The sequence below is a fragment of the Prionailurus bengalensis genome, chromosome D4 (genome assembly GCF_016509475.1).
Source record: "Prionailurus bengalensis isolate Pbe53 chromosome D4, Fcat_Pben_1.1_paternal_pri, whole genome shotgun sequence".
NCBI classification, from domain to species: domain Eukaryota; kingdom Metazoa; phylum Chordata; class Mammalia; order Carnivora; family Felidae; genus Prionailurus; species Prionailurus bengalensis.
In genome coordinates this window covers 56,853,420-56,880,768 of record NC_057359.1, presented here as the reverse complement: position 1 = coordinate 56,880,768, position 27,349 = coordinate 56,853,420, and the positions used below count along the sequence as shown (strand labels likewise).

General features: G+C 41.9%; 1 protein-coding gene across 3 annotated transcripts in view; it reads right to left on the bottom strand.

The window, feature by feature from the left end:
- Nucleotides 1–27,349, bottom strand: part of PHF24 (PHD finger protein 24) — a 210,916-nt gene that overhangs the window by 7,420 nt on the left and 176,147 nt on the right. The window contains exons 1-3 of one of the 3 annotated variants that reach the window (XM_043565151.1): nt 16,831–16,952; nt 3,270–3,651; nt 2,442–2,627 (exon numbers count right to left, since the gene is read on the bottom strand). In XM_043565151.1, the coding sequence (XP_043421086.1) occupies nt 2,442–2,627; nt 3,270–3,647 (564 nt within the window). In that variant the 5' untranslated portion in view covers nt 3,648–3,651; nt 16,831–16,952. Of the gene's footprint in view, nt 1–2,441; nt 2,628–3,269; nt 3,652–16,830; nt 16,953–27,349 lie in introns of those variants that run through there. The other 2 variants (XM_043565152.1, XM_043565153.1) reach the window with 2 other exon arrangements.

Below are 27,349 nucleotides of genomic sequence, written 5' to 3'. Positions count from 1 at the left end.
TGCCTCAAATGCCCTTTATTTAAGGGCCTCAAATTCCCTTTATTTCTGAGCCTTTATTCAAATGAGCCTTTATTTTGGGGCAAAGAGGAGTCACCAAATGTTTTTTTTAATGTTCATTTACTTTTTAGAGAGAAAGAGAGAGAGAACAAGCAGGGAAGGGGCAGAGATAGGGGGACAGAGGATCCAAAGTAGGCTCTGCACTGATAGCCGAGAGCCTGATGTGGGGCTTGAACTCACAAACCATGAGATAATGACTGATCTGAAGTTGGACACCTAACCGACTGAGCCACCCAGGGGCCCCACCAAATGGGTTTTAAGGGCAGAGTGCCATGGTCAACTCTTTGCTGTATGGAGAATGAATTAGAGGGGCAAAGTCTAGATGCATGGAGAAGTTAGTTGGCTGTCACTATAGTGCAGGTAAAAAAAGATGAGTGGCTAAACTAAGACTTGAGCATGGAGAAGAGAGGAGAGATTGGAGGTATTAGGAGACAGAATCACTTACTGGATGTGAAGGATGAAAGAGAGAAGTGAGTTGGTGTTGGTACCTGGGGAGCGGTGGTGGTGGTATTACTATTGACAGAGGCAATAAATGGATGGAGAACAGGTTTTGGGGAAAAGGGGAGTTCGTTTTGGGGCATGCTGAATGTGAAGTACCTGTGAGGCAACAAGATGGATGTAAATCCAAGAGATAAGAAATTCAGGTCTGGACACACAGGTTTGGGAATCATTAGGTTTAGACAGTAGCTGTAGCCACTGAAGTGGATGAAGTAACCCAGGCAGAGAGTGTGTACAATGAGAAAAGATAAATGTAACAACAGAGCCCCAAGAAAGCATTTAGGACTACAGCAAGAAATTAACTAAAGTCATTCAGAATGGTCAGAGAAGATAGGAAGAGTATCAGTAGAGGATACGAGAAGCCAAGAAAAGAGAGTTGCACAATGTAGAAGGTTATATTAACAGTGGTTATACAAATATGATAGGACTTTACTGATTTTCTATTTTCTCTAGTTTCCATATTTTACATAATAACTCTCATAAATACTCAAATCCCTCCAAAAGAGAAGAGGCAATAAGGAAATGCTACATACCCCAGAGAGGTCAAGTAAGAAGATACCTGAGAAAAAGTCACTAGACTTGACAATTAGGTCACTGGTGACTTAAGAAAGAAACAATTCAGCAGAATGATGGATGCAGAAGCTGAATTATAGGTGGCTGAGTAGCCACAAGGAGCTAATGGAGTCTTTTCAAGAAGCCTGGCTATGAAGGGAAGGAAATAAAGGGGAAGAGCTTGGAAGAAGCCTTTGTAAAAAGTCTGGAAAGTGTTAGTAATGATGGTAGGACCATGACAGAAAGCCAAGAAGGGGGCCATATATTCTGGGGTGGGGGTGGGGGTTAGGACAGAGACACCTTCAACCTGGTCCCACATCAGAATACTGCAGAGCAGAGTTGCTGGGAGTGAAAAGGCTGGTGTTTGGAGGGGTGGTGACTAGAGAAGATGGTGTGTAGAGTAGGGTCTACCATGACATACTTCAGCTGGGGAAAAGATGTGTAAGTGGCTGGAAATAACTGTCCTATACTTCAATTTTGCTTTCTTCTAGGCAGTGGGAAGAAGAGGGGGGATCTGCTGAGATGCTCCTTATTCTGAAATCCGTGAATAATGAAGACACCTGCAGGATAACAGATCAATAAAGCAAGAGTTAAACTCTATTCAGATGTGCTGAGAAATGGATATGAATCTGGCTTTTGTCTTTTTAAAAGTTAGAAGGCATTTATATAGAATTTGCAAAGTTCTGAATCAATAGACCGTTGTTATTTAATTTACATAATGATCATATTAGAGATAAAGAACAAATGCTCCTAAGAATTAGGTGGTAGACCAAATGACAATCTTAGGACTAAGAAGTAAGTGTTCCTATGTTAGAGCCTACACCTATTGGAGGCAAGCTGGTTAGGATTTCAGGTTGGATTTTCAGATGAGTACAATGAATGACAACCACAGACTTAGAGAGAAAGCACTGTTCCAAACAAAAGACTTTTTAGTAATTAAGCCTCATCCTACCCATTGATTCTTCTAGCTCAGTGGTTCTCAACTGGGGATAAGTTTTCTCCCCTAGGACACACTTGGGAGTATCTGGAAACATTTTTGGTTGTTACAACTGGGGTTGGGTGCCACTGACATCTAACGGGGGTAGAGGCCAGGGATGCTGCTAAATATCCTACAATGTATACACTCCCCACAACAAAAAATTATGTCCAAAAATGTCATAATGCTGAGGTAGAGAAAGCCTGTCCTCAAGAGAAAGCTTGAGGATCCATGTGTCTACTATTGGAAACCTCTTTAGGTCACTGCCTAGAAACCAGTGTTCCAAGACTGGGTCTCTAGTAAAAGTGCCAAGTTCCCTGCAGTGAGGCAGCCTACTGTCCCTGTAGTCCAGGCTCACACAGTAGTGGCAGCTCCAGCCGGTTTCTGTGTGGGCTGTCTCGGTCACCTCCGCTGCACTATCTCCTTGGATGTAGCCCATGCGGCGCAGGCAGCCATCATGGAAAACCCTGGTGCAGATCCTGCATGGGAAGAGGCTCTCAGCTGTCCAGACCTCACAGACATCACACATCTCATCATTGACAACCTGAGGAAAGGAATAAATAGGGAGTGTATTCATTCCAGTGTAGGCAGCAAGATCCTATGACCACCAAACACAGAGCTACCTACACGGGGCTGAGTATCCCTGGAGAAGCCCAGAGAAACAGCTCCAACTGAAGGCAGTGTTGAGGTGATGGAGCTTTCTCTTGGAGAGACAAGAATCAGTAAGCTTTTCCATATGCTCAGGCTTCTGTGATCATGTTTCTGAAGAGGGATGCTACTAGGATTTTTGGGGAAAAAAATCTGTTCTGAAAGACTGTCCCAAGCATTGCAGGACACTTAGCATCCCTGGTTTTCTTGGCATCAAAAACCAGTAGCAATTTCCACTCACTGTGACCTTCTTGAATGCCCACAAATTTCTAAATGCCTCCTACAGGGAATACTACTATCCTTGCTATCGTGTCATTCCTTATCACCACTGCCTCATGTCTCTCACAAAACCAATCCAGGATGTAACGTTTTTATTCTTGTAGAAGAAATTCTTTAAGATTGTTCTGGACTCAACTGCACCTTTCTGGAGTTCTTTTGTTTTTGAGTCTCATTTTAACTATACTCAGGCCGTCCTATCCTGCTCTCTGATCCTCAGAAAGTCTAAGACTTGAGGATTGTGCCTTAACTGGATACTCACATGTTCTCTGGGCTCCAAGCAGATATCAGGAGGCTTGTCATCATCCAGCTTCCGGGTAGGGCGGATGAACGCAGGGGGCGTGAAACGATTAGTCCTGTCAAACTCCTCAGGCTCCACTCCACGCCCATCTCGGAGCCTCTCCCAGGCTGCACGGTTGACACTGCTCTCTTCTTGGAGCACTGGAGTGCTTGCCTCTGCTTCTTTCTCCTCCTGTACCTCCTGGACAGAGCCCTCTACGGTGCCACGGCGGGACCCTGGAAGCTCACCGGTGCGTCGGATGGAAGGCCTGTCCCGTAGCCCATCCTTGAAGGCAGACACAGCCAAGCTCACCTTCTGCACCTGCTCCACTGTCTGCCGCTTGGACATCAACACCCCCATGGCTCTGTGGACCAAAAGCAGAGGGGCCCAGACTCAACCAATGGCCATGTTGGGCCAATCAGTTTCAACCATTCACCTAAATGGCAAGATTTTCTGGAGCTTAGTGGCATGGTGAGGTGGAGAGAACACTTGTTAAGGAGTCAAAAGACTCTGCTATTTTTAACTAGCTCTGTGAGTTTGTTTTTCTCATTTATAAAAATGGAAGCTATCTGCCCAGTGCACTTCACAGGGCTGTCATGAGGATAACATTAAAAAATGAGCTTAAAAAGTGCTTAGTAGACTGGGAAGTATTCTACAAATGTGAAATTGTATCTCTGTCTTTCTTGGTGTCCCAAAGCCAATTAGGTCTAGGGGTCCCACGCATTTGTTGAGAAAGTTAGAAACTTCAGAGCCCAAGTCTTTCCTCTGCCCCATGAGACGACCCAAGGCTTAAAGCAAGACTGCAGCAATACATTTCAGACTTCTGACAAGAAACACTCCTCCACTAAGTGCTGTGCACAGTGCATCCAGGGATAATCCACATAAAATGCTCATTTTTTCAGTCACAGTGAATGATCTCCTATTTTTAGGGGACTCCTAATTAGATAGGAAACTCTACCACCCGATCCGTATGGTTAAGGTCACAAACAATCCTTTGCCCCCTCTAATTGCCCCCTCTTCTTTGTGGGTGTGTTTCTCTTTTATAGACAACCTGACCATTACAAGTGCTAAGGTGCTGCTCACATTTTTAAAACTTCACTGTTTTTTTTTAAATTTAATGTTTATTTATTTTTGAAAGACAGAGCACGAGTGGGGGAGGGGCAGAAAGAAAAGGAGACACAGAATCTGAAGCAGGGTCCAGGCTCCAAGCTGTTAGGACAGAGCCCAATGCGGGGCTTGAACCCACAAACCACGAGATCTAAGCCCATCAGACACTTAGAACCTATTTGAACCGATCGGTTTGAACCGATTGAGCCACCCAGGCACCCCACTAGTGTTATTTTTTTAAATTAACTGTTCAATAAAACCTTTACAGATTAAGAAGTAACATTATCCCTGCTCTTCCTTTGCAGTACCAGGGTACCGCACTGTTAAGTGAGGGCATGACATGGCACATTGCAAAGCTGGTTTGCTATTTCCTAGCCTGAAAGGTCTTAGTGGAATTCAGCTGGGGAATGCTTCTTCTAAGTAAAGTGAAAAAGAGAGTCCATTTTAGCCTTTTTCTCAATCCATTATAATCAAGGCTTATTGAACAGCACAATGTGCAAAGCACTAACTACTCATCATAAGACATAGAAGACAGGAGAACAGTCTCACCACTAAAGCTACTTAATATCAGAACTCAAAGAAGAGTGAGACAAAGTACTGGAAATGCCTAAAGGGAGGTTAAGACTACACTACTGGGAGTCAAAGTGGACCCTGAAGAACGGGTAGGAAGCTATTTTCAGTTTGTGTGGGTGAAGAGGTGGCAAAGGGTAGGAGGAAAGGTTAGGGCCAATTAGAAGGCTACTATAATAGTCCAGGCAAGATGTAGAGGATTTAAACTGAAATGATGACAGCAAGAATAATGCTGACGGAGTCTATTTGATACCCTGGAAACAAAATTAGAGAAATTGGTAACTGACTAGATAAAGGGTAAAGGGAGAGAGGGCAGTTTTACGTTCATTTATTTCCCAGCTTTATTGAGATATCATTGACATACAACACGATATAAATTTAAAGTGTACAACGTGATGATTTGATACTTATATATCGCAAAAATGTTTACAATAAGGCTAGTTAACACATCCTTTACCTCACATAATTACCATTTTGTCATTCTTATATTAAGAACATTATAGCTGTACTCTTGTAGCATATTTCAAATATACAAAATAGTATTAACTATGGTCACCTTGCTGTACCTGAGATCCCCAGAACTTACTTATTTTATAACTGAACGTTTGTACCCTTTGACCAGTGTTTCCCCATTTCCCCCTATTCTCAGCCTTTGGCAACCATAATTGTACTCTGTTTCTATGAGTTCAATATTTTTAAAGTTTTATTTATTTATTTTGGGGGGGCAGAGAGGGAAGGAGAGGGGCAGAGAGAGAGAGAGAGGGAGAGAGAGAGAATCTCAAGCAGGCTCTGTACTGTTAGCATGGAGCCTGATGTGGGGTTTGAACTCATGAACCTCAATATCATGACTTAATCTGAAATCAAGAGTCGGATGCTTAGATGGCAAACAGACACATGAAAAGATGCTCAACATTGCTCATCATCAGGGAAATGCAAATCAAAACCACATTGGGATACCACCTCACACTGGTCAGAGTGGCTAAAATTAACAACTTGGGAAACAACAGATGTTGGCGAGGATGTAGAGAAAGGGGAACCCTCTTGACTGCTGGTGGGAATGCAAACTGGTGCAGCCACTCTGGAAAACAGTATAGAGGTTCCTCAAAAAATTAAAAATAGAATTACCCTAAGATCCAGCAATTGCACTACTAGGAATTTATCCAAAGGATATAGGAATGTTGATTCAAAGGGACACATGCACCTGAATGTTTATAGAGGCACTATCAACAATAGCCAAATTATGGAAAGAGCTCAAATACCCATCAACTGAATGGATAAAGAAGATGTGGTATACATATACAATGGAATACTACTTGGTGATGAAAAAGAATGAAATCTCTGCAACAACATGGATGTAACTAGAGGGCATTATCCTAAAGGAAATAAGTCTGTCAGAGAAAGACAGATATCATATGATTTCACTCATATGTGAAATTTGAGAAACACAATAGATGAACATAGGGGAATGGAAGGAAAAATAAGATACAAACAGAGAGGGAGGCAAACCATAAGAGATTCTTAAATATAGAGAACTGAGGGTTGATGGGGGTGGGCGGTTGGGGGGACAGGGAAAATGGGCGATGGGCTTGAGGAGGGCACTTGTTGGGATGAGCACTGGGTGTTGTATGTAAGTGATTAGTTATGGAAAACTACTGAAGTAGACCATACTGTATATTAGCTAAGTTGGCAAAAAAAAAAAAAAAAAAAAAAAGAGTTGGATGCTTAACCAACTGTACTCAGGTGCCCTGACTTCAAGGAATTCAGTGTTTTTAGATTCCCTGTATGTGAAATCATACAGTATTTTATTCAGCTTTTCTCTGACTGATTTACTGAGAGGGCAGGAGGGTTTGTTTGTTTTTCTGTTTTTGTTTTTTCCTGACAGGGCAGTTTGAAATCAACTAACTAGTGGAATTTAAGAAACAAAATAACTTGTTCTAGTTCTGGATCTGCTGTGATCCAGGACACCTTCCTTTACTGCCTTGGGCTTTAGCTCTCTGTTAATGATCATGTTTGGATTATGTAGTCTTAAACATTTATAATGTTCATGTTCTTTTATCATATTCTTTTACAAGTAACCCAAACAGGTATCTAGTCTGGGTGGGCCTAGGAGTAGAGAGGAGAATGTGTGTATGTTAGTGCTTTTGCTGAGGCTATGGATCCAGAGTATTCTTGAAGAGGCTGGGTCTATGGTCTCCAGACACTGCTCACATGCCTCAAGAGCACCAGCTGTGCTATGGATAGGTAGGAAGCAAGTCTCCCACTTAGAGCAAGAGGTACAGACACACCACACCAAGAGGGAGAATGTAAAACTGACATACAACCCTTTACTGCAGACCTTCTTCACGATCAATTATTTCCAAGGCTACAGGGTTTTCCTCAGAAAACTTTCATGGTATGTTTTTCAAAAGTTTTGACTGTGACCCATAGTAAGAAATATAGTTTATGATGTGACTCTGTAGACATATGGTTATAAACATGTATTCATAAATCTAGAACTGAACCTGTAGTTTTGTGAAACAATCCTACTTATACTACATGTGATGCCCCCTGATATTTTCTATCCTTTCTATCCTATTTCATTGAAACAATCCTGATAGTGACTCTCCCAAATGATTTCATGACTTCGCAATGAGTCTGGACCTGCGATTTGAAAAATACAGCCTTTGAATAATTTTACATTTTTGATTAAAGAACCACATTTTTGTCTTTTGATTTAAAGATGGTTACTTCTAAAAGACAAGGACAACATTGTGGAGTAGTAAGCTTTCCCCGTGACTGCTGTGGTACAAGAACAGAATTCTCAAGCTTGTTATAAGAGTCTGTGGTTCTAGGGGGTGCCTGGCTGGCTCAGTTGGTGGAGCATGCAACTCTTGATCTCGGGGTTGTTTGAGCCCCACATTGGGTGTGGATCCTATTTAAAAAAAGTCTGTGGTTCTAAAACTGATGGTTTCAGAGGGAAGGTGGATGAGGAAATGGGCAAAATAGGTGATGGGGATTAAAGAGTGCACATGTCATGATGGGCACTGGGTGATGCATGAAATTGTTAAATCACTATATTGTTCACCTGAAACTAATATAATACTATGTTAAGTATACTAGAATTAAAATAAAATGATATAAAAGAGTCTGTGGTTCTAACAGAGATGGACAGCTACTAACATATCTTTGACTGAAGAAGACCCTACTGAGAGGCTGATCCTCTTTGACTTGTGCATAAAGGTAAAAGAATATTTACCGGCTAATTTTTTACAATTATAAAAAGGTGGAAATAATGTCAATAGGAGGATTATTAAAAAACCTGTGATATATTCATGCCATAAATAAAGAGAAAAAACTGATTTAATCCAATAGGAACACAAAGATCAGAGCAATGATTCTCACTGGCTGGATCCTGGGGGCAGGTGGGGGATATATATTTGAACTCCAAGAGGAGAGAAGATAGAAGAAGTGAATAAATTATAATACATATTTATATCTGTAAAGAAAATATTAAAGTCATCACTTTTTTTTTTGTAAAATAGACTACAAAACAGCAGAGCTTGACAGTGTCCTCTTGGTTCTTCGGGAGATACAAAAAGTACTATTGGGAGTAGCCTCCTTCCAGAAGTTGTATTATAAATTTTAGGGATTAGTTACAAGACATTTAGGTTTCTTAGCAAGAAAGTATAGATTGAAACAAAGTTGAGAAATGCTTATTTGGAGACCTAAAATAACTATACGAAAGTCATTTTTTTAAGAATGATTCATTGGAGGAAAATCAATGGTATGTATTTGGTTCCCACTGGCTTTTTCAGATAATGCAGTAAGAGTTCTCAACAAAGGCCAGCCAATGAAGAGGGTTGCTCTATAAGTGAATTGACTCATTAATAGTGTATCAGCAAATTAACCACAGGCATCTCCCAACACGTTGTAGTCCTGCTACAACCCATTATTCTCTGTAAGGATAACAAGAATCACTATTAAGCTATCTCAACTGTTAATGATGTCACTGCAGTGGTTTGGGGAGTTTATCTTTAAAGGAACTTCAACGAAGACTGAAGATGACATCCACCAGCAAAACAAACATAAAAACAAATTAAAAACCACTTTCCATCCCTGACCACAGGATCCTGGAGTACTTCTATTGCTTTTACCTGAGATGGTTCAGTTTTCTAGGCCACTTTATGTCCATAAGGACGGAAAATGTAGAGCAGAACCATTAAAAAGAAACCGCCAAAATCCAAACAAGGCCCAAAGTCATTTTGAATAAACATGACTTTGATTTTAAGAGTAAACTGTGAGGACACAATAGAAGTAGGCTTCAAAGAGTGAGGTTTAAACCCTTAATGCTTAACAGAGAGGACCAAACCTGTATACAAAAGACACCTTGATTAAAAGCAAGTGTGTTGAAATATCCATGATGTGCACCTGGGTGTTTGAGAAATTAACAAAATCAGCTCTAATTTCTAGAGAAACAAGTGGTAGTGATTAGTGATGGGTAAAAACAAATGCCTGCTGAGAAAAACCTGGCCCTTCCTGTGCTGTAAGAAGTCGTAGGAAGAAGAGTGAGTTAAAAGGAAATCAAGTTGTAAAGATTCCGCAAATGGTAACTAATGATTACTTCTTTGGCTGATGGGTGGAATTGGGTTTTCCACCTCCTTAACAAAGATGAAAGAAAAATAAAAAGACATTGTCTCAAGAATGATGTTACTGCCAGAGAATTTGTGGTATCTAAGGAAGGCTTGGAAAATAACCTCAGAGGGCAGGAGCAGGGGGGTGGTGAATAACAGGGACAAGAAGGTAGAATAGAGCTGTTTGGCTATATGATCTGGAGGAAATGAAAACAGATGACAAAACCAAAATCCTTCTTTGGGTAAGAGAAGTTGGTCTAGATGTATTTGTCAGGCAGTAAGACATATGTGAGGAGCTTGGTGTGTGTACAAGACACACCCATTCACTGCAGAGCACATGCTTAGAACACAGTGATAATATTTATAAGGGCAAAGTAGTGGGAGTAAGAGGAGGAAGGGTTGCTTCATAGAAGGAGCTGGTGGAGAAGTAAGGAAGGGGAAGGCAGCTAGGGAACCTCTTCCCAAGCTCTCTATAAAGATTTGTACCTATGAGAAGACTGGGAAATAGCCCTCCTAATAGGCAGGAGTCTCCTCATTTGGCATGCTAAATGTAAGGTACATTTACGGTACTTGCTTTCATCGGATTCTTTTTTTATTTTTATGAAAAATTTTTTAATGTTTATTATTTTTGAGAGAGGGAAAGAGAGAGAGCACGCACGCAGGGGAGGGGCAGAGAGAGAGGGAGACACAGAATTGGAAGCAGGCTCCAGGATCTGAGCTGTCAGCACAAAGCCCCGATGCAGGGCTCGAACTCACAGACCATGAGATCATGACCTGAGCTGAAGTCGGCTGCTTAACCCACTGAGCCACCCAGGGGCCCCTGATTCTTTTTTTAAAATTAATTTTGTATCCTGTGACTGTACTGAATTCATTTATCAGTTATTGTAGTTTTTTGGTGGATTCTTCAGGGTTTTCTATATATAATATCATGTCATGTGCAAATAGTGAAAGTTTTACTTCTTTACCAATCTGGATGCTTTTTATTTCTTTCATCTGATTCTTGATATAGGGCTGGCAACTGTTTGAAAAAGGCTCAAAAGCATCTAAAAGTGATTGCTTAGAGGTTACGAGGGCTTTCCTAGGTTGCAACAAGGCAAAGAAAACCTCTGAGTGGAGGGACAAAGGAAAATAACCAGAAAGTGGGTTGAACAGGTGGAAAAAGGAATTTCAGGTTTCCAGTGACATCAAAAGAGAAAAAAAATTATATGGTTCCCATGGTCTTCCACAGAGCATGGGTTCTATAAATCTTTGTTAAATAAATGTTGCAGAGATGACTGAACAACATAAGAAGTTTATTTGAGATCATGGTGTCAGTACCCTTTCTCTTCCTCAACATTGTCCAGAGAGACAACTAAATCTTCAGAACTCAGTTCTAAAAACTACAGACTCATCCGCTCATCTCATCATATCTACTCTGCTTCTCCAGAGGTGGACCCTGAATGGTGGTGGTTCAGGGCTAGCAGGGATGAGAACAAGTAACCATATAGTAGTTATGGGTAATTTCTCTGACCACAGGGGAGAGCTATAGAATTCTGGAATTTAGCCAGTTTGTATAACCACAGTAAGAAAAGAGAGAATATTATCAAGATCAATGGTCTCCTGCATTTATGGTGTGTCCTGTGGCACTATGGCCTGGCCCACAGGGCTGTTGCCGTAAGGGCACAAGTAGGAAGCTTGAAAATCTATATCTTCCCCACTGGAATATATCTGGGCTGGAGAAATTTAGCATGTGCAGCATCTGCACATGAGAGTGAAAAATTTCAAGGTGGTTGACAGTTGGTTCCAGGAAGCATGTGCCTAAAAGATTGAGAGCCTCAGGGAAAGTCACATACTTAACGTAGAAGGTAATTAGCCACAAGGGTATGGAAAATCAGCAGAACCAGAGTCTAAAAAATGCAAAATGCATAGCACAGACTCTAAGCTCACTGTGGACATCAACATCAATCTCAAGACTTTAAACAAAAGCCATCAAAGAGTTTTGCTTTAGGAATGCAGTGTCTCATGACAGTGCTCTGGGAGCCTGTTCATAATCAACCATTCCTGTTGACTAGTGGTAATTTACAGATTACTTTTAGTTTTCATATCTGCGGACTCTGAAAGGGTCTACCTGGTACCTCCCTCTCTTCTTTCATTCTATTTATCCAGCACAGCAGCACTGGCTTCAGTCAGTCCAGAGAGACATAGTCAGCCTCAACTGCACAGGGCTCCTTTGGGGTTTCCGAACAGCAGAAGGGCTAAAGAGTGAATAAAAACTGTCTTCCTGAACTCTGCTCAAGAGAGTGATACATGAAGGAGGTCCTGTTTTTAATATTTACTAAAAGCCATCAAAGCTCTAATATACATGAGAACACAATTATGGCATGATCCTTAGCCTCTGGGGGCTTGGGATGAGTCTTCATGAAAAGCTACAGTGCTGGCTTCCCACAGAAGCAGAGCAACAGTTAAGAAATAGCACATCATTAGTGACTGGCTGGTGTGACTGCACTTAGCAAGCAGAGCTTTTCAGCAAGATGGAGAGGCACTCCTGTTCTCTGCTGTAGGCCCCTGAAGCACAGATTCAACCCCATTTAATAAACTTATTACACCTTAATTATATTTACTTGTTTATCGATTCTACAAATATTTGCTGAGTGCAGCCTAGTATGTATCAGGCACAAATCAGGCACTTAATAACTGTTGGTAGAATGAACAAATGGAATCTCACTCAGCCTGTGAGAATGCAGTGTATATGTGTGTGTAGGGGGCATGAGTGTAGGATTTTAAAAAAAGGTGTTGCTTGAGCTAAATTTTGAAATATGAGTGGGAGTTACCCGAGTGGCTAAGGAAAAAAAAAAAAAAAGAATTCCAGGAAGAGGTAAAAGCACATGCCAAGGCATGGATTGCTATATGGGGACTCCATCATAGCTCAGGAGGTATGAAGCCAGCTGGTTGCTGGATAGAAATAGGCAAGCAAAACTGCCTTCACATATGAATCAGCCCCACAAAACTTGTTTGAGACAGTATGCTTAAAATATTTGTTTAGAAGGGAATATGTATTTGGATTTCAAGAGGCAAAAAACCCAGATAATTTAATTTTCTGAGGTCAGGTGGTAGGATAGCCCTGATAAGTTACAGAACTGACCAGTGAGCATGTTGCTTGGCTTTTGGACCCATCAGGAAACTCTTCTCCATAGCCTAAGAGCTGGTAGGTGGTGACTGTAGTGAATCACTGGCGCTTTCCCTCTGGGAGACCCATAAATTTGATTAGGAGACTCCAAAAAGGAAAAAAAAACAAACAGGAAAAAGAGAAAGTGAGCCAGGCACCCCACACACTGTTGCTTTAGTAAGAAGACCCCAGGAAGATGAATCATTCCTCAAAAACAAATAGAATCATGTATGTAAAAGGGCTCTAACTGTAACAAGTTATCCAAATATAAGGTATTGTCATTATCATAAGAAGCTAAGAGTGTGGGAAGTTCACTCAAAGCGTATGGGCAAAAGTAATTTGGGGAGGGTAATGTCAGGGGGGTTAACAGTGTAGCTGCCAGAGGAGGCACATAACCTATAGGTACTCTGTAAAGCTATAATTTCCCCTTACTTTTCTTACTCTATAGTAAATGATTAGAGACATGCAGACTGATTCTATGTAACTCCTCAAGGGCAAGCAACTATCATACATATCTAGCATAGTGCCTGGCAAGTAGGTTGCACTTAGTAAATATATATGAATCTCTGAGGGAATTGGAGAGGGATGTTATAATGGAAAAAGTAATCATGTCTCCATCGATAAACTGACGGTCTTGGTTTCTTGGTCCAAAGCTGGTAAGCAATTCCTGTCAGAACTTGGTCATTAAGACTCAGGGTGGAATGGATAATGATATTCCCATCAGGAATGAATAAATCAATCTGGGAAATGAAGACAACAGAAACCAAGAGCATTGTTGGAGAAAAGCAGGTGGGACTAGAAGATAAAGATTCTGTAACTAAAGACAAATGAAATTATTTGCATAAATATGATCCACTTAGGAACAGGTGTACTGGAAAAAATGGAGTATGGGAAATGGGCTGAGGAAAGTCCCATTCATGTTTGAGGAAAAGGAAGCACTGTCAAAAATATGGCAAATGTAGGAAGAAGAAAACTAAGAACATGATCAGAGAAGATGTGGAAGATTAAAGGCTAAGAATGTGATCAGAGAAGATGTGGAAGATTAAAGTCCATAAGTAAAACCCAGGTATATCAGTACATGCACGTGAAGTTCTCTCCCATTTTATTTCCCTTTGGAGAGCTTTTTTTTTTTTTTTTTTTTTTTTTTTTTTTTTTAAATGAGTAGATTAAGGCCACCAGGTGACATCCTTCACATCCATTCTGGAATGATTTTACTTATGTTGTGTTTAGCGGAGAGTTAGTACTCTTACGATTTTTGTAATCTTTGTTTACCCAATGCTGGACATCAGGGAGATGATATTCAAAGTGCAATATTTGGGGAGCACCTGAAGCCACCTAGCAATTTTTCCAGGGACATGAGAGGGTGTGATACCAAGAAGAATGTAAGGAAAAAAACCCCAATGACATATTCTGAATTGGAGCAAAGGTCATATTTCCAGATTTGCAGGCTTGCTCCTTCCTCTTCTTCTTCTTCTTCTTTTTTTTAAGTTTATTTATTTTGAAAGAGAAAGCGGGGAGGGCAGAGAGAGGAAATAGAATCCCAAGCACCATCAGTGCAGAGCCCAATGAGGGCCTTGAACTCATGAACAATGAGATCATGACCTGGGCCGAAATCAAGAGTCAGATGCTTAACTGAATGAGCCACCCAGGCACCCCTCCTTCTGATTTTCTTTAAAAAAAAAAAGGGGCATCTGGGTGGGTCAGTCAGTTGAGTGTCTGACTTCACCTCAGGTCCTGATCTCACAGTTTATGAGTTCAAGCCCCACATCGGGCTCACTGCTGTCAGCTCTGAGCTGGCTTTGGATCCTCTGTCCCCCTCTCTCTGCCCCTCCCCAGCTTGCACTCTCCCCAAAATAAATAAATATTAAACACACACACACACACACACACACACACAACCCTATTTATTTTGGTGTGTTAAACTGATGAGAGGGGTGTAAACTGAAAGGGGGATTTTAAACACTTTGTAATGGAGAAGTGATGAACCAATGTAAACCTTTGTCAGAATTTACTCCATTGAGGGAGCTGTGCCTGAGGTGCCACACCCATGCATCAGGCAACCACTGAGTTTAAAAAGAAAAGCTAACAATTGGCAAATCAGCTTGTTTTGTTTTCTCACAAGCCTGATCTTTCCTAAGTAACCCCAGGAGCCAAAGACAGCCACTTCTATTAAGGGAGGATGTCACTAGGTTTGGCTATGTGGAAGAAGGATAATAGGGGAACAGGAAAACTCTTTCAGAATGGTTCTCTGATGAATACATTGCTTACTTCCCTCACCACCCCATTTTTGGACAAGAAACCAGACTCTATCCTTGGTCCCAAATTTGCACCCTTAGGATTCAGGTGGAATGAAAGCACTAACACAGCCAAAGGGGTGAGATGAGGATGCATCACTGTGTTAGGTGCAGACCCTTTGTCCCCCCAGAAAATGGACTCCCAATAAACCTTCCTTGGCTCTGCACCTTTTCTGCCCTCCTCATCATCATGCAGAAGCACTTTGGGGAAAAAAGTGTCCTGCATGTTATCTGTGGACCAAAGTCTGTTGGTGCATGTAGTCAGAGGGCCACAAAGCCACTATGAATCATGTTTCCTAAAAGTGACCCTGTCTCTCCCACCTCTCCCCCAAGGATTCTGCAAGCTGGGAGGGTAGTCTTAGAACACCATCCTCTGAAGCATTCCTCTTGTTCCCCAGCCAAATCCTATCAAAGACCACACCCAGAGGCTTCTTCCCAGCCTCAATTAAGTCCAGAGACAACCAGAGGCCTCCTTACAGTGGGGTTGCCAGTGAAGGAAGCCACACCCTGAAATCTGGGGAAATCAGTTCCTGCAGCAGTCTCATCCCCAATTAAACACTCCTCATTCACTTATTTAGGCATCACATTTACTGACCATGTCCTATTGCATATATATTGCATATACTATTGCATTTTTTTTTTTTTTTACTATTGCATATACCATATACTATGCCTGGTATCTTAATGCAACTTAACAAATATACATTCTTGCTTCAGCCTCTCCTTGACACTTTTTCCCAAATAAATTTTGAAAACCGATCTCAGGATTCCAAGCTTTGTGACCTTGGGCAAATTGCTAAACCTCTCTGAGTCTAAAGGCCTAACGTTGAAAAGGGGATAATTGCATAATGCTGTTGTAAGGATTATATGAGATGTTAAACACCTCTGGCATTGTACTTGGTATATGGGTGCTCAATAATCCTACATATCTTTTCTTCCTTCCTTCAAAGGACTTTCTCTTCCAGGACCTGCCAGCATCAATTATTCCACCTATCTTACTGCTTGCTTATGGATAGTCAAGCCCAGGGCCCCAAGTCTCCTATCTTAGCTTCAGAGGGCTCACTTGTCCTCCCTTCCCTTATGTCCTTTGCTCTAATAGAAGTTCCTGCCTCCACAAATATCCAGCTTCGAGACAACCTGGGCTACCACGGAAAATACATTTTCTAATGGGGTCGGGGAAGGAATGGACAAAGGCAGCAGCCCCACAGGGCCCCAGCCTCTCGATCACCTTGGAGGGGCACAATTTAGGGCACACTGAGCCCTAAAAAGGTCAAGGCTAAAGTCCTTTGGGCATATGGGAAGTTACTCCTGGCCTAGATCCCGCAGCAGGGTCCTCTCCTTCCAGTCAGAGGTTCATTCCAGGCAGTTCCAGGGCACAGTCTAAGGTATTCCTTTATACAGCGGTCCTCTGTGGGGTCCATCCCCACCGCGCAGGCTCCTGAGGCTCCCCTGTGTTCTCAAACGGTCTTCCACTGAGACACCACCAGAGACCACCCTTGCCCTCCGGTAGTTACACAGAAGGTCTCTGTGGGTAGACAGTGCCTCCACGCTGTGCCTCCCCATGGCAGCAAATGCAGAGACAGCCCTGGGAGTCTCCGTTCACACAGGGGTCCTCCATGGGGGCGGCTCCCTGCACGCCTCCGGAACTTTCCCAAGGGGCAGAGGCAGGGACACTCGGGGGGTTATCTACTTACACAGGGACTCCCTTAGGGGCGGCTCCCGCACAACACCTCAGAGTCCCCGGAGGGTTGTCCGCGGCCCGCAGACCCGTCCCGTAGGGTGCCTGCCGTGTCCCCGCCGCCCCCGCCCCCGCTTACCGGGACCGTCAGGGTGCGGGACGCGGGTCCGGGGCCGGCGGACTCTACACCGCGGACCCCGCGCCGCCCATGGCCACTCGGGAGCCGGCGTGCTGGGGCCGAGCGCCGGGAGCAGGCGGCGCAGGCGGAGCAGCAGGCTGAGGCGGCGGCGGCGGCGGCGGCGGCGCGCGCTCCCCAAGCACACCCACCCTCCCTGTCTCCCGCCCCGTGCGGCTGCGGCGCGTGCGCCCGCGCCAGAAGACCTCCGCGGGCCGGTGGGCGCGCGTCGCGCTCCGCCCTCCCGCGCCTCGAGGCACGGCCCTCGCAGCTTAGCTTGGCGACCTCGCGCAGGAATGAGGCGCTGAGGGACCGCAGGAAGGCGGCGCCCGGCTCCGACGACCTGTGGGTCCGGGTGCCAGTGGGCGCCCCCGACCAGCTCCCCGCTCTGCGGCGCCGGGTCTTCGGCAGCCGGGCAGCCGACGGCAAGGTCAGTGCCGGCCCGAGGAGGCGTCTCGGAAGGGGGCTCCGCGGCGGCTCGTGGCTCCTGCCCGCCCGCCGAGGCGAAGCGTCCTGCAGCCCGCACCTGCCTGGGGAGGTGAGAATGACTCATCCAAGCGGCCTCGGCCGGCCGGGGGCCCTCTCCTCTCTCGCCAAGCCCAGCTGCCCAGTCAGGCCTCCGGGGGGACGACCCGCGCGTTAGGGCACTCACCTTCGCAGTACCCCACTGCCCCAGAGTGTCTGAATGAGGCTTCACAAAGCGCCCTGCTGCCCCCACTCTTCCTGCGTGCTGCTTTCAGAGGTTATTGGTCTTCCATCTCCAGCAGCAGGCAGTACTGTAATGTAACCCACTTTTTGCTGCAGAAGCCTCATCCCTCAGACTATCAGAATAGCCAGCTTGTCAGGAGGCCAGAAGTCCTGAGAGCTATAACACGCATTACACCAAACAAACTGTATACTCTGAAGAGGGCAAGAAAAAGATCAAGTCATAAAGCACTTAGCAACAAATTATAAAGAAATAATTGAAGTTATGCAAATGATATGCCAAAAACCCTCTGTAATTTCATTTACATTTTTAAAAATATACTTTATTGTCAAATTGGCTTCCATACAACACCCAGTGCTCATCCCAACATCATTTACATTTTTAACATACCTTCATTTTCTTGTGCATTCAAATACTATCTCAAATACAATTCACATTTTCTGAGCATCTAGTATTTGTCCTACACTGTACTAGGTGCTATAGGGGATTTAAAAAAAGGGGGGGGGGACTCGTTTTGTCCTTAAGATCATGGCACTTACCAAAAGGGAATATAAGGTCGATACAGTACAATATATTGCTGTCACTTTTAAACAAAGTGCCAAATGCTATTCTAAAAACTTTATATTAAGTCATTAATTTTTATTCCATTCCTTTGAGGGACTGTACGTTGTTTCTGCATTTTGCTGGTGATGAGAATAAGGCACAGAGAAATTAAACAATTTGCCTAAGGTCACATAGCTAATATATAGTGGAGATGAGACTGAAGTCTCTAAATTCTGACTTCAGACCCCCAAGTTTCTAACTATTTTACTGTACTGCCAATGAGAAGGGAAAGGATACTAATCATTAATGTATGGAATTCTAAAATTAGTACTTATTTCTGGGGAACCAGTATTCTTTTTTGCTTGTGAAAGTAACACAAAAGAACAAACAGCTTTCCATATAGTCTGGAAGCCCCAAACCTTCTTTAGAATTACATCATACTAACAGTTTCACATATATGGTTGTCTGAACTGTTTTCAGTAACTTTTATTTCCAGGCTGTTTGACAGGCTTATATGGAAGAAGAGGCTGTAATAATATCACCAGAGAAATGTCTGGTGGTTAATACCTTCATTCAAAAAAATGTATTTTGTGCTCCTACAGTATGTCGGGCATTGAGCTGAGAACCGGAAGGGGTGCAAATAAGATTAAGACACAGTACGTTCCTTCAAGAAGTTGTAATCTCACAGAGGAAGCAAGCATTGACAGAAAACCATAATATAAAACAGAATGAGTTGTGCTCAGTGGAGGAATGAAATGCAATGGGAGTTCCAAGGAAGAGGGAGACCGATTACTTCATGAAGGGAGGAGCTTGGGTTAGGGAAAACACATGATTGTCATTTATTTTTAAAAGTTTTTATCTATTTTGAAAGAGAGAAAGAGCATGCGAGTGGGGGAGGGGCAGAGAGCGAGGGAGAGAGAGAATCCTAAGCAGGCTCCATGTTGTTAGTGCAGAGCCCAACGCGGGACTCAGTCTCACAAACTGAGATCATGACCTGAGCCGGTATCAAGAGTCGGTCACTTAACCACCCAACTGAGCCACCCAGGTACCCCACACAATTGTCATTTAATTTATTGTTGATATTTAAGTATTACAAACAGGATAAAAATTTATCAAATTCCTTTATTTCTTCTTTTAAATGTTTATTTATGTTTGAGAGAGCACAAGCTGGGGAGGGGCAGAGAGAGAGAGAGGGAGGGAGACACAGAATCTGAAACAGGCTCCAGGCTCTGAGCTGTCAGCGCAGAACTGACAGCTTGAACTGTGAGATCATGACCTCAGCCAGTCAGAAGCTCAAGCCACTGAGCTACGCAGGTGCTCCTAAATTCCTTTATTTTTTAAAAATTACATGCAGGGTTCTCATTTTCAGAAAAGAGCTTTTTACTATAAGGATTGTTTTGAGTATGGAGAGGTTAGTCAGTGCAAACTTTTTATTTTTTAAGTTTATTTTGAGAGAGAATGAGAGCACAATCAGGGGAGGATCAGAGAGAGAGAGAGGGAAAGAGAGAGAGAGAGAGTTCTAAGCAGGCTCTGTACTTCCAGTGCACAGCCCAATGAGGGCCTTGAACTCACTAACCATGAGATCATGATCTGAACTGAAACCAAGAGTCCACCACTTAACCTACTGAGCCACCCAGGCACCCCCAGTCAGTGCAAACTTTTTGAAGATGGTTTGCCTTATCTCCTCTAGTGAGGGGGACAGAATAGAATTATGATGCACAAGATAAATTTCAAGGTCAATGGAATAGCAAAAGAAGCAGCAAGTGGTTTGCATTTCCCTGACAATTAGTGATTTTAAAACATCTTTTCATATGAATACTTCATATGTCAGCCATCTGTATGTCTTCCTTGGAAAAATGTCCGTTCAGGTCCTCTGCCCATTTTTAAGTGGGCTCCACACCCAACATAGGGCTTGAACTCATGACCTGAGATCAAGAGTTGCATGCTCTACTGACTGAGCCAGCCAGGCACAGCACTCTAGCCATTTTTAGTTGGATTACTTGCTTGTTTGTCTTTGGTGTTGATTGTATAAGTTCTTTATATATTTTGGATATTAACCCCTTTAGATATATCATTTGCAAATATCTTCTCCTATTCAGTAGGTTGTCTTTTTATTTTGTTGATGGATCCCTTTCTGTGAAGAAACTTTTATTTTGGTATAGTCCCAATAGTTTATTTTTGCCTTTGTTTCCCTTGCCTGAGAAGACTTATCCATAAGTATGTTGCTAAGACCAATGTCCCAGAGATTACTCCCTATGTTTTATTTTAGGACTTTTATGGTTTCAGGTCTTACATTTAGGTCTTTAGTACATTTTGCATTTGGTTTTGTGTATGGTGCAAGAAAGTGGTCCAGTTTCATTCTTTGAAATAGCACCTCAGACTGGTTAAAATGACTAGTATTCATTAAAAAAAATTTTTTTAGGGGCGCCTGGGTGGCGCAGTCGGTTAAGCGTCCGACTTCAGCCAGGTCACGATCTCGCGCTCCGTGAGTTCGAGCCCCGCGTCAGGCTCTGGGCTGATGGCTCAGAGCCTGGAGCCTGTTTCCGATTCTGTGTCTCCCTCTCTCTCTGCCCCTCCCCCGTTCATGCTCTGTCTCTCTCTGTCCCAAAAATAAATAAACGTTGAAAAAAAAAATTTTTAAAAAAAAAAAATTTTTTTTAATATGAAATTTATTGTCAAATTGGTTTAAAATGACTAGTATTCAAAAGACAAGAAACAACAAGTGTTGGCAAGGATGTAGAGAAAAGGGAACCCTGAATAAATTGTTAGTGGGAATGTGTGTTGGTGTAACCACTGTGGAAAACAGCATGTAGCCTCCTCAAAAAATTAAAAATAGAAATAGCACATGATTCAGTAATTCCACTACTAGGTATTTACCCAAAGAAAGCAAAAACATTAATTTGAAAAGATATATGCACACCTATGTTTATTGCAGCATTATTTATAATAGCCAAGATATGAAAGCAATCCAAGTGCCCATTGGTAGATGAATGGATAAAGAAGATGTAGTGTGTGTATACACACACACACACGCACACATATATGCACACACTACAGTATTACTCAGCCATAGAAAAGAATGTAATCTTGTCATTTGTGACAGACAGCATGGATATACCTAGAGGATATTATGCTAAGTGAAATAAGTCAGAGAAAGACAAATACCATATGATTTCACTTATATGTGGAATCTAAAAAACAAAATAAGTGAATAAACAACAAACAAACAAATAACAGACTTGTAAATGAAGCGAACAAACTGGTGGTTACCAGAGGGGTAGGTGGGTGGGCAGATGGTAAAATAGGTGAAGAGGATTAAGAGGTACACACTTCCAGTAATAAAATAAATCATGGAGATTAAAATTATAGCATGGGGAATATAGTCAGTAATATTGTGATAACATTATATGGTGACAGATGGTGACTACACTTACTGTGGTGAGCATTGAATAATGTATACAACTGTCAAATCACTATATTGTACACCTGAAGGTAATACAGCATTGTATGTCAACAGTACTTCAGTAATAAGTATATATTTTTAAAAAAGAAAAAGCAGGGTGGAAGTGAACAATGTAAGTCTGGGGGCAGCCAGGACTCTGACTAGACAGAGTCAAAGTTTGCTAGAGAGTGGCCTGTAACACAGAACTGCTCTTGCAAGATAGGGATTGTGTTTTCAGCTGTTTTTTACTTCATCTTTTAATTATGACGAACATATGCCACAAATATTCTGGGATTGTCTGTGTTTAGAAATTAGATGCCATTGGGGCGCCTGGGTGGCTCAGTTGGTTAAGTGTCCGACTTCAGCTCAGGTCACGATCTTGCGGTCCACGAGTTCGGGCCCTGCGTTGGGCTCTGGGCTGATGGCTCAGAGCCTGGAGCCTGCTTCCGATTCTGTGCCTCCCTCTCTCTCTGCCCCTCCCCCGTTCGTGCTCTGTCTCTCTCTGTCTCAAAAATAAATAAACGTTAAAAAAAAAAAAAAAGAAATTAGATGCCATTATGCCCATAAGTTCCTGTCAGTAAGATTGACAAATAATGGTCAGCATATCCATGTTAGTGTCTGGAGAGTAGAAAGCATTGTCTATTCAACAAATGTTTAATAAGGAGTTTGGAAAGGCAGAGAAAGGCTATTTGATAAAGAACTCTAAATACTTAGATGTTTTAATAGGGTAGGTGATAGGGAGCCCATTCAAGTTTTTGAGCAGGTAGGTAGTTGTATGTTGAAGTCTACCGTAAACACTTAGAAGTGTTATCTTTTAGATAAAGGACTGAATGAAAGTGCATATGATTTTCTGTCTGTTCAAACAAAATTTTAAAATATAAATACGAGAATGAGTGTATTTTCTCTTAGTTCTTAGAAAACTCCCTGTTGGGATATTGAGGAGACTATGGGGGGTGGGAAGTAATCAGAATGCCACTGAATCCTATTTTGTCCTTTTCATATTCTGGTGGGTGACCTCCAGTGGAAGATAATCAGTGCACCCTTTTTGCTTACAATACACATTTGTTGGGGGCAACTACCTAGCACACAGTTCCCCTTTGCTGTGAGTGCCTGTAGTACACAAAGATAAGATCCCAGTCACCTTTTCAGACTTAGGCACCTCATCACCTTGCTGCTGCCAATTGATCCAGAAGTAGACACCCAACTTAAATTTGGTGCTGTTATAGTATATCCTAGGAATTTGAAACTCAGAACCAAGCAACACATGGTAATTCTATGTTTAACTTTTTGAGGAACTGTCAAACTGTTTTCCACAATGGCTGAACCATTTTACATTCCCACTGGAACTGTATGAGAATTCCCTTTTTTTCTATACCCTTAACAACACCTATTATTTTTCTATCTTTTTTTTCTTGTTATAGACATTGTAGTGGATATAAGTGGTGCCTCATGGTGGTTTTGATCTCCCTCATGACAAGTAGTGCTGAGCATCTTTTCATGTGCTTGTTGGCTATTCTTATGTTGTCTTTAGAGAAATGCCTGTTTAAGTCATTTGCCCAGTTTTTGTTTGCTTTTTGTTGTTGATGAGTTCTAAGAACTCTTTATGTATTCTGGATACTAGATTGTTATCATACATTTGATTTGTAAATATTTCTCTCAATCTGTAGATTGTTTTTTTAAAAAATTTTTAATGTTTATTTTTGAGAGAGAGAGAGAGCAGGGGAGGGGCAGAGAGAGAGGGAGACACAGAATCCAAAGCAGGTTCCAGGCTCTGAGCTGTCAGCACAGAACCCTACATGGGGCCCCAACTCACGAACTGTGAGATCATGCCCTGAGCTGAAGTTGGTCACTTAACTGACTGAGCCACCCAGGCGTGCTTCATTCTGTAGATTGTGAATATACTGTAAATCACTGAATTGTTCTCTTAAAATGTTTAAATTTGTGTTATGTGAATTTCCTCTCAATTAAACAAAACAAAAACAAAAAACAAAGCAAAAGAACCATGCAGCACAGAGCTTGGAAATTGCTAGAGTTAGTGGGCATCCTGAAGAGAAGACTCACCCACTGTTGCTGCTGGGGCCCCAGGGCTATGTTGGTCAGTCCCTGCTCTTCCTGCATGTTGGTTCTTCTCTTTCCATTTCTTTTCCTCATGCTTCCAGTCAGTTGAGGGACAGTTTGGCTATTTCCAGTTTTTGGTGACTACGAATAAAGTCACTATAAACATTTACATACAGGTTTTTCTGTAGTAAGTTTTCATTTCACCTGGGTAAATACCTAGGTGTATGATTGCTGGGTGTTATGGTAAGTGTATGTTTGACTTGATAAGGAACTTACAAAGTGTTTTCCAAAACGGATATATCTTTTTGCATTCCCATCAGCAATGTATGAGTGTTACAGTTGTTCTACATCCTCTCCAGTACTTGGTATTGTCAGTTTTTTGTTTTGTTTTTGGCCATTATAATAAGTTTGTATCACTCATTGACTAGTGATGCTGAGTTTTTTTTCCTATGCTTATTTGCCATCCATTTAACATTTTTGATGAGGTGTCTGCTTAAGTCTTTTGCCTGTTTTAAAAATTGGGTTGTCTTCTTATGTTTGAGTTTCAAGAGTTCTTTATATATTTTGGATACAAGTTCTTTTTTAGTTAATGATTTACAAAAATTGTCTCCCAATTGATAGCTCATCCTTTCATTATCTCAACAGTGTCTTTTGCAGAGCAGAATTTTTAATTTGATAAAATCCAATTTATCAATTTTATCTTTTATAGGTATACTCTTGGTGCCATATCTCAGAACTTTTTGCCTAACCCAAGATCACAAAAGAGTTTGTCCTGTGTTTTACAGGAAAGAAAGAAAAGAAGTTTATAGTTTTATGATTACATTTAGGTCTGTCATCCATTTTGAATTAATTTTTGTATAACGTATGTGGAATGGTTTGACATTCATTCATTTATATATGGATGTCTAACTGTTCTGGCACCCTGTATAGAAAAGGCTTTCTTCTTTGAATTACCTTTTCACTTTGTCAGAACTCAATTGGCCATTTTTATGTGGGTCAATTTCTGGACTCTCTATTCTGCTTTATTTTTTATTTTAAAAAAATTTTTAGGGGTGCCTGAGTGGCTCAGTCAGTTAAGCGTCCAACTTCACCTCAGGTCATGATCTCGCGGTCTGTGAATTTCAAGTCCTGCATCAGGATCTGTGCTGACAGCTTGGAGCCTGGAGCCTGCTTCAGATTCTGAGTCTCCCTCTCTCTCTTCTCCTCCCCTGCTCATGCTCTGTATCTCTCTCAAAAATAAATAAACATTAAAAAAATTTATTTAAAAAGTTAAAAAAATTTTTTTAAAGTGTTTATTTATTTTTGAGAGAGATACAGAGCATGAATAGGGGAGAGGCAGAGACAGAGAGGGAGACACAGAATCTGAAATAGGCTCCAGGCTCTGAGCTGCCAGCACAGAGCCCAACATGGGGCTTGAACTTGGGAATTGGGAACAGTGAGATCATGACCTGAGCTGAAGTCAGATGCTTAACTGACTGAGCCACCCAGGTGCCCCTCTCTTCTCCCTTATCGATCTATGTCTTCATCCTTTTGTCTTTAGCATGTTGTCATCTTTATTAGTATAACTTTATAGTAAGTCTTAAAAGTCAGGTAGTGTGAGTCCCCAACTTTATTCTTTTTCAAAATGGGTTTGGATATTCTAGTTCCTTTGCCTTTCTGTATACATTTTAGAGTCAGCTTATTGATTTGTACAAAAAAAATACTGTTGGAATTTTAAATGTAATTGTGTTACATCTTTAGATCAGTTTGGGGAAAATTGTGAACATTAACTCTTACAAACCTATTAACATGGTATATCTCTTAATTTATTTAGGTTTCCTCTGATTTCTTTTATTGGTGTTTTGTGTTTTCAATATATAGATCCTGCACATATTTGTTATACTTACATATTTCATATTTCTTGTGCAGTTTTCAGAATTTTAATTTTTGATTACTTATTGCTAGCATAGGGACATACAATTGGTTTTTATTGTTTCTGTATCCTCTGACCTTGATAAACTCATATGTTCTAGGGACTTTTTTTTAATGTTTTTATTTATTTTTGAGAGAGAGACAGAGTACCAGAAGGGGAATGGCAGAGAGAGAGACACACACACAGAATCTGTAGCAGGCTCCAGGCTCTGAGCTGTCAGCACAGAACCCGATGTGGGGCTCAAACCCATGAACTGTGAGTTCATGACCTGAGCCGAAGTCAGATGCTTAACTGACTGAGCCACCCAGGCGCCCTTCTAGGAATTTTTTTGTAGATTCCTTGAGGTTTTTCATGTAGACAATCTTGTTGTCTGTGAACAGAAACAGTTTTATTTATTACTTTTCAATCTGTATGCTTTTAATTTTTTTCTTTTATTATTGTACTGGCTAGGATTTCAGGATGATGTTGAATAAGGGTGGTAAGCTCAGACATCCAATCTTACAGGAAAAGCATTCATGTTTTCAACATTAAGTTATGTTAGCTGTAGGTTTTTTTAAATAAAAGTTCTCTCTCAGTTTCAGGGAGGCCACAGTGGCTGAGGATGGCCTCCAACAATAGCCAGCAAGAATCTAGGGCCTTCAATTTTCTAGCCACAGGAAATAATTCTGCCAACCATCTGAGTGAGTTTGGAAGCTTATTCTTTCTTAATGATACTAATTTCCTATTGCTGCTGTAACAAATTCCCACAAACTTAGTGGCTTAAAACAACACAAATTTATTATTTCATAATTTTGAGGATCAGGAGCCTAAATAAGTCTTAGGGAACTAAACATCAAGGTGGCAGCAAGGCTATATTCCTTCTGGAGGTTCTGGGGAAGAGTCCATTCGTTGCTTTTTCCAGATTCTATAGGCCATTGTATTCTCTGGTTTGTGGCCCCTTCCTCTGTCTTCCAAGCCAGAAATGGCTGGTCATATCTTTCTCACATCATATCACCTTGACTTCTTCCATTGTCACATTTCTTTCTCTAACTTGCCTGCCTGCCTGTTTATCTTATAAGATCCTTGTAGTTACATTGGGCTCACATAGATAATCCAGACTAATCTCCCCATTTTAAGAATCTTAATTTTTAAGAATCTTAATCTAAGGGGCACCTGGATGGCTCAATCGGTTAAGCCTCTGACTTCAGCTCAGGTCATGATCTCACAGTTCTTGGGTTTGAGCCCCGTGTCGGGCTCTGTGCTGATAGCTCAGAGCCTGGAGCCTGCTTCCAATTCTGTGTCTCCCTCTCTGCCCCTCCCCCGCTCATGCTCTGTTTCTCTCTGTCTCTCAAAAATAAATAAACGTTGGGGCGCCTGGGTGGCGCAGTCGGTTAAGCGTCCGACTTCAGCCAGGTCATGATCTCGCGGTCTGTGAGTTCAAGCCCCGCGTCAGGCTCTGGGCTGATGGCTCAGAGCCTGGAGCCTGTTTCCGATTCTGTGTCTCCCTCTCTCTGACCCTCCCCCGTTCATGCTCTGTCTCTTTCTGTCCCAAAAATAAATAAACGTTGAAAAAAAAAATTAAAAAAAAAAATAAATAAATAAACGTTAAAACAATTAAAAAAAAAAAAAGAATCTTAATCTAAGCCTCTATGGCTCAGTCAGTTGGGCGTCCGACTCTTGATTTCGGCCTTGGTTGTGATCCCAGGGTCATGGGATCAATCCCTGCATTGGGTTCTGTGCTGGATGTGGAGCTTGCTTAGGATTCTTTCTCCCTCTGCCCCTCTGGCCTACTCCTGCTATCTCTGTCACTCTAAAAAAAATAATAATAACTTTAATTTAGTCA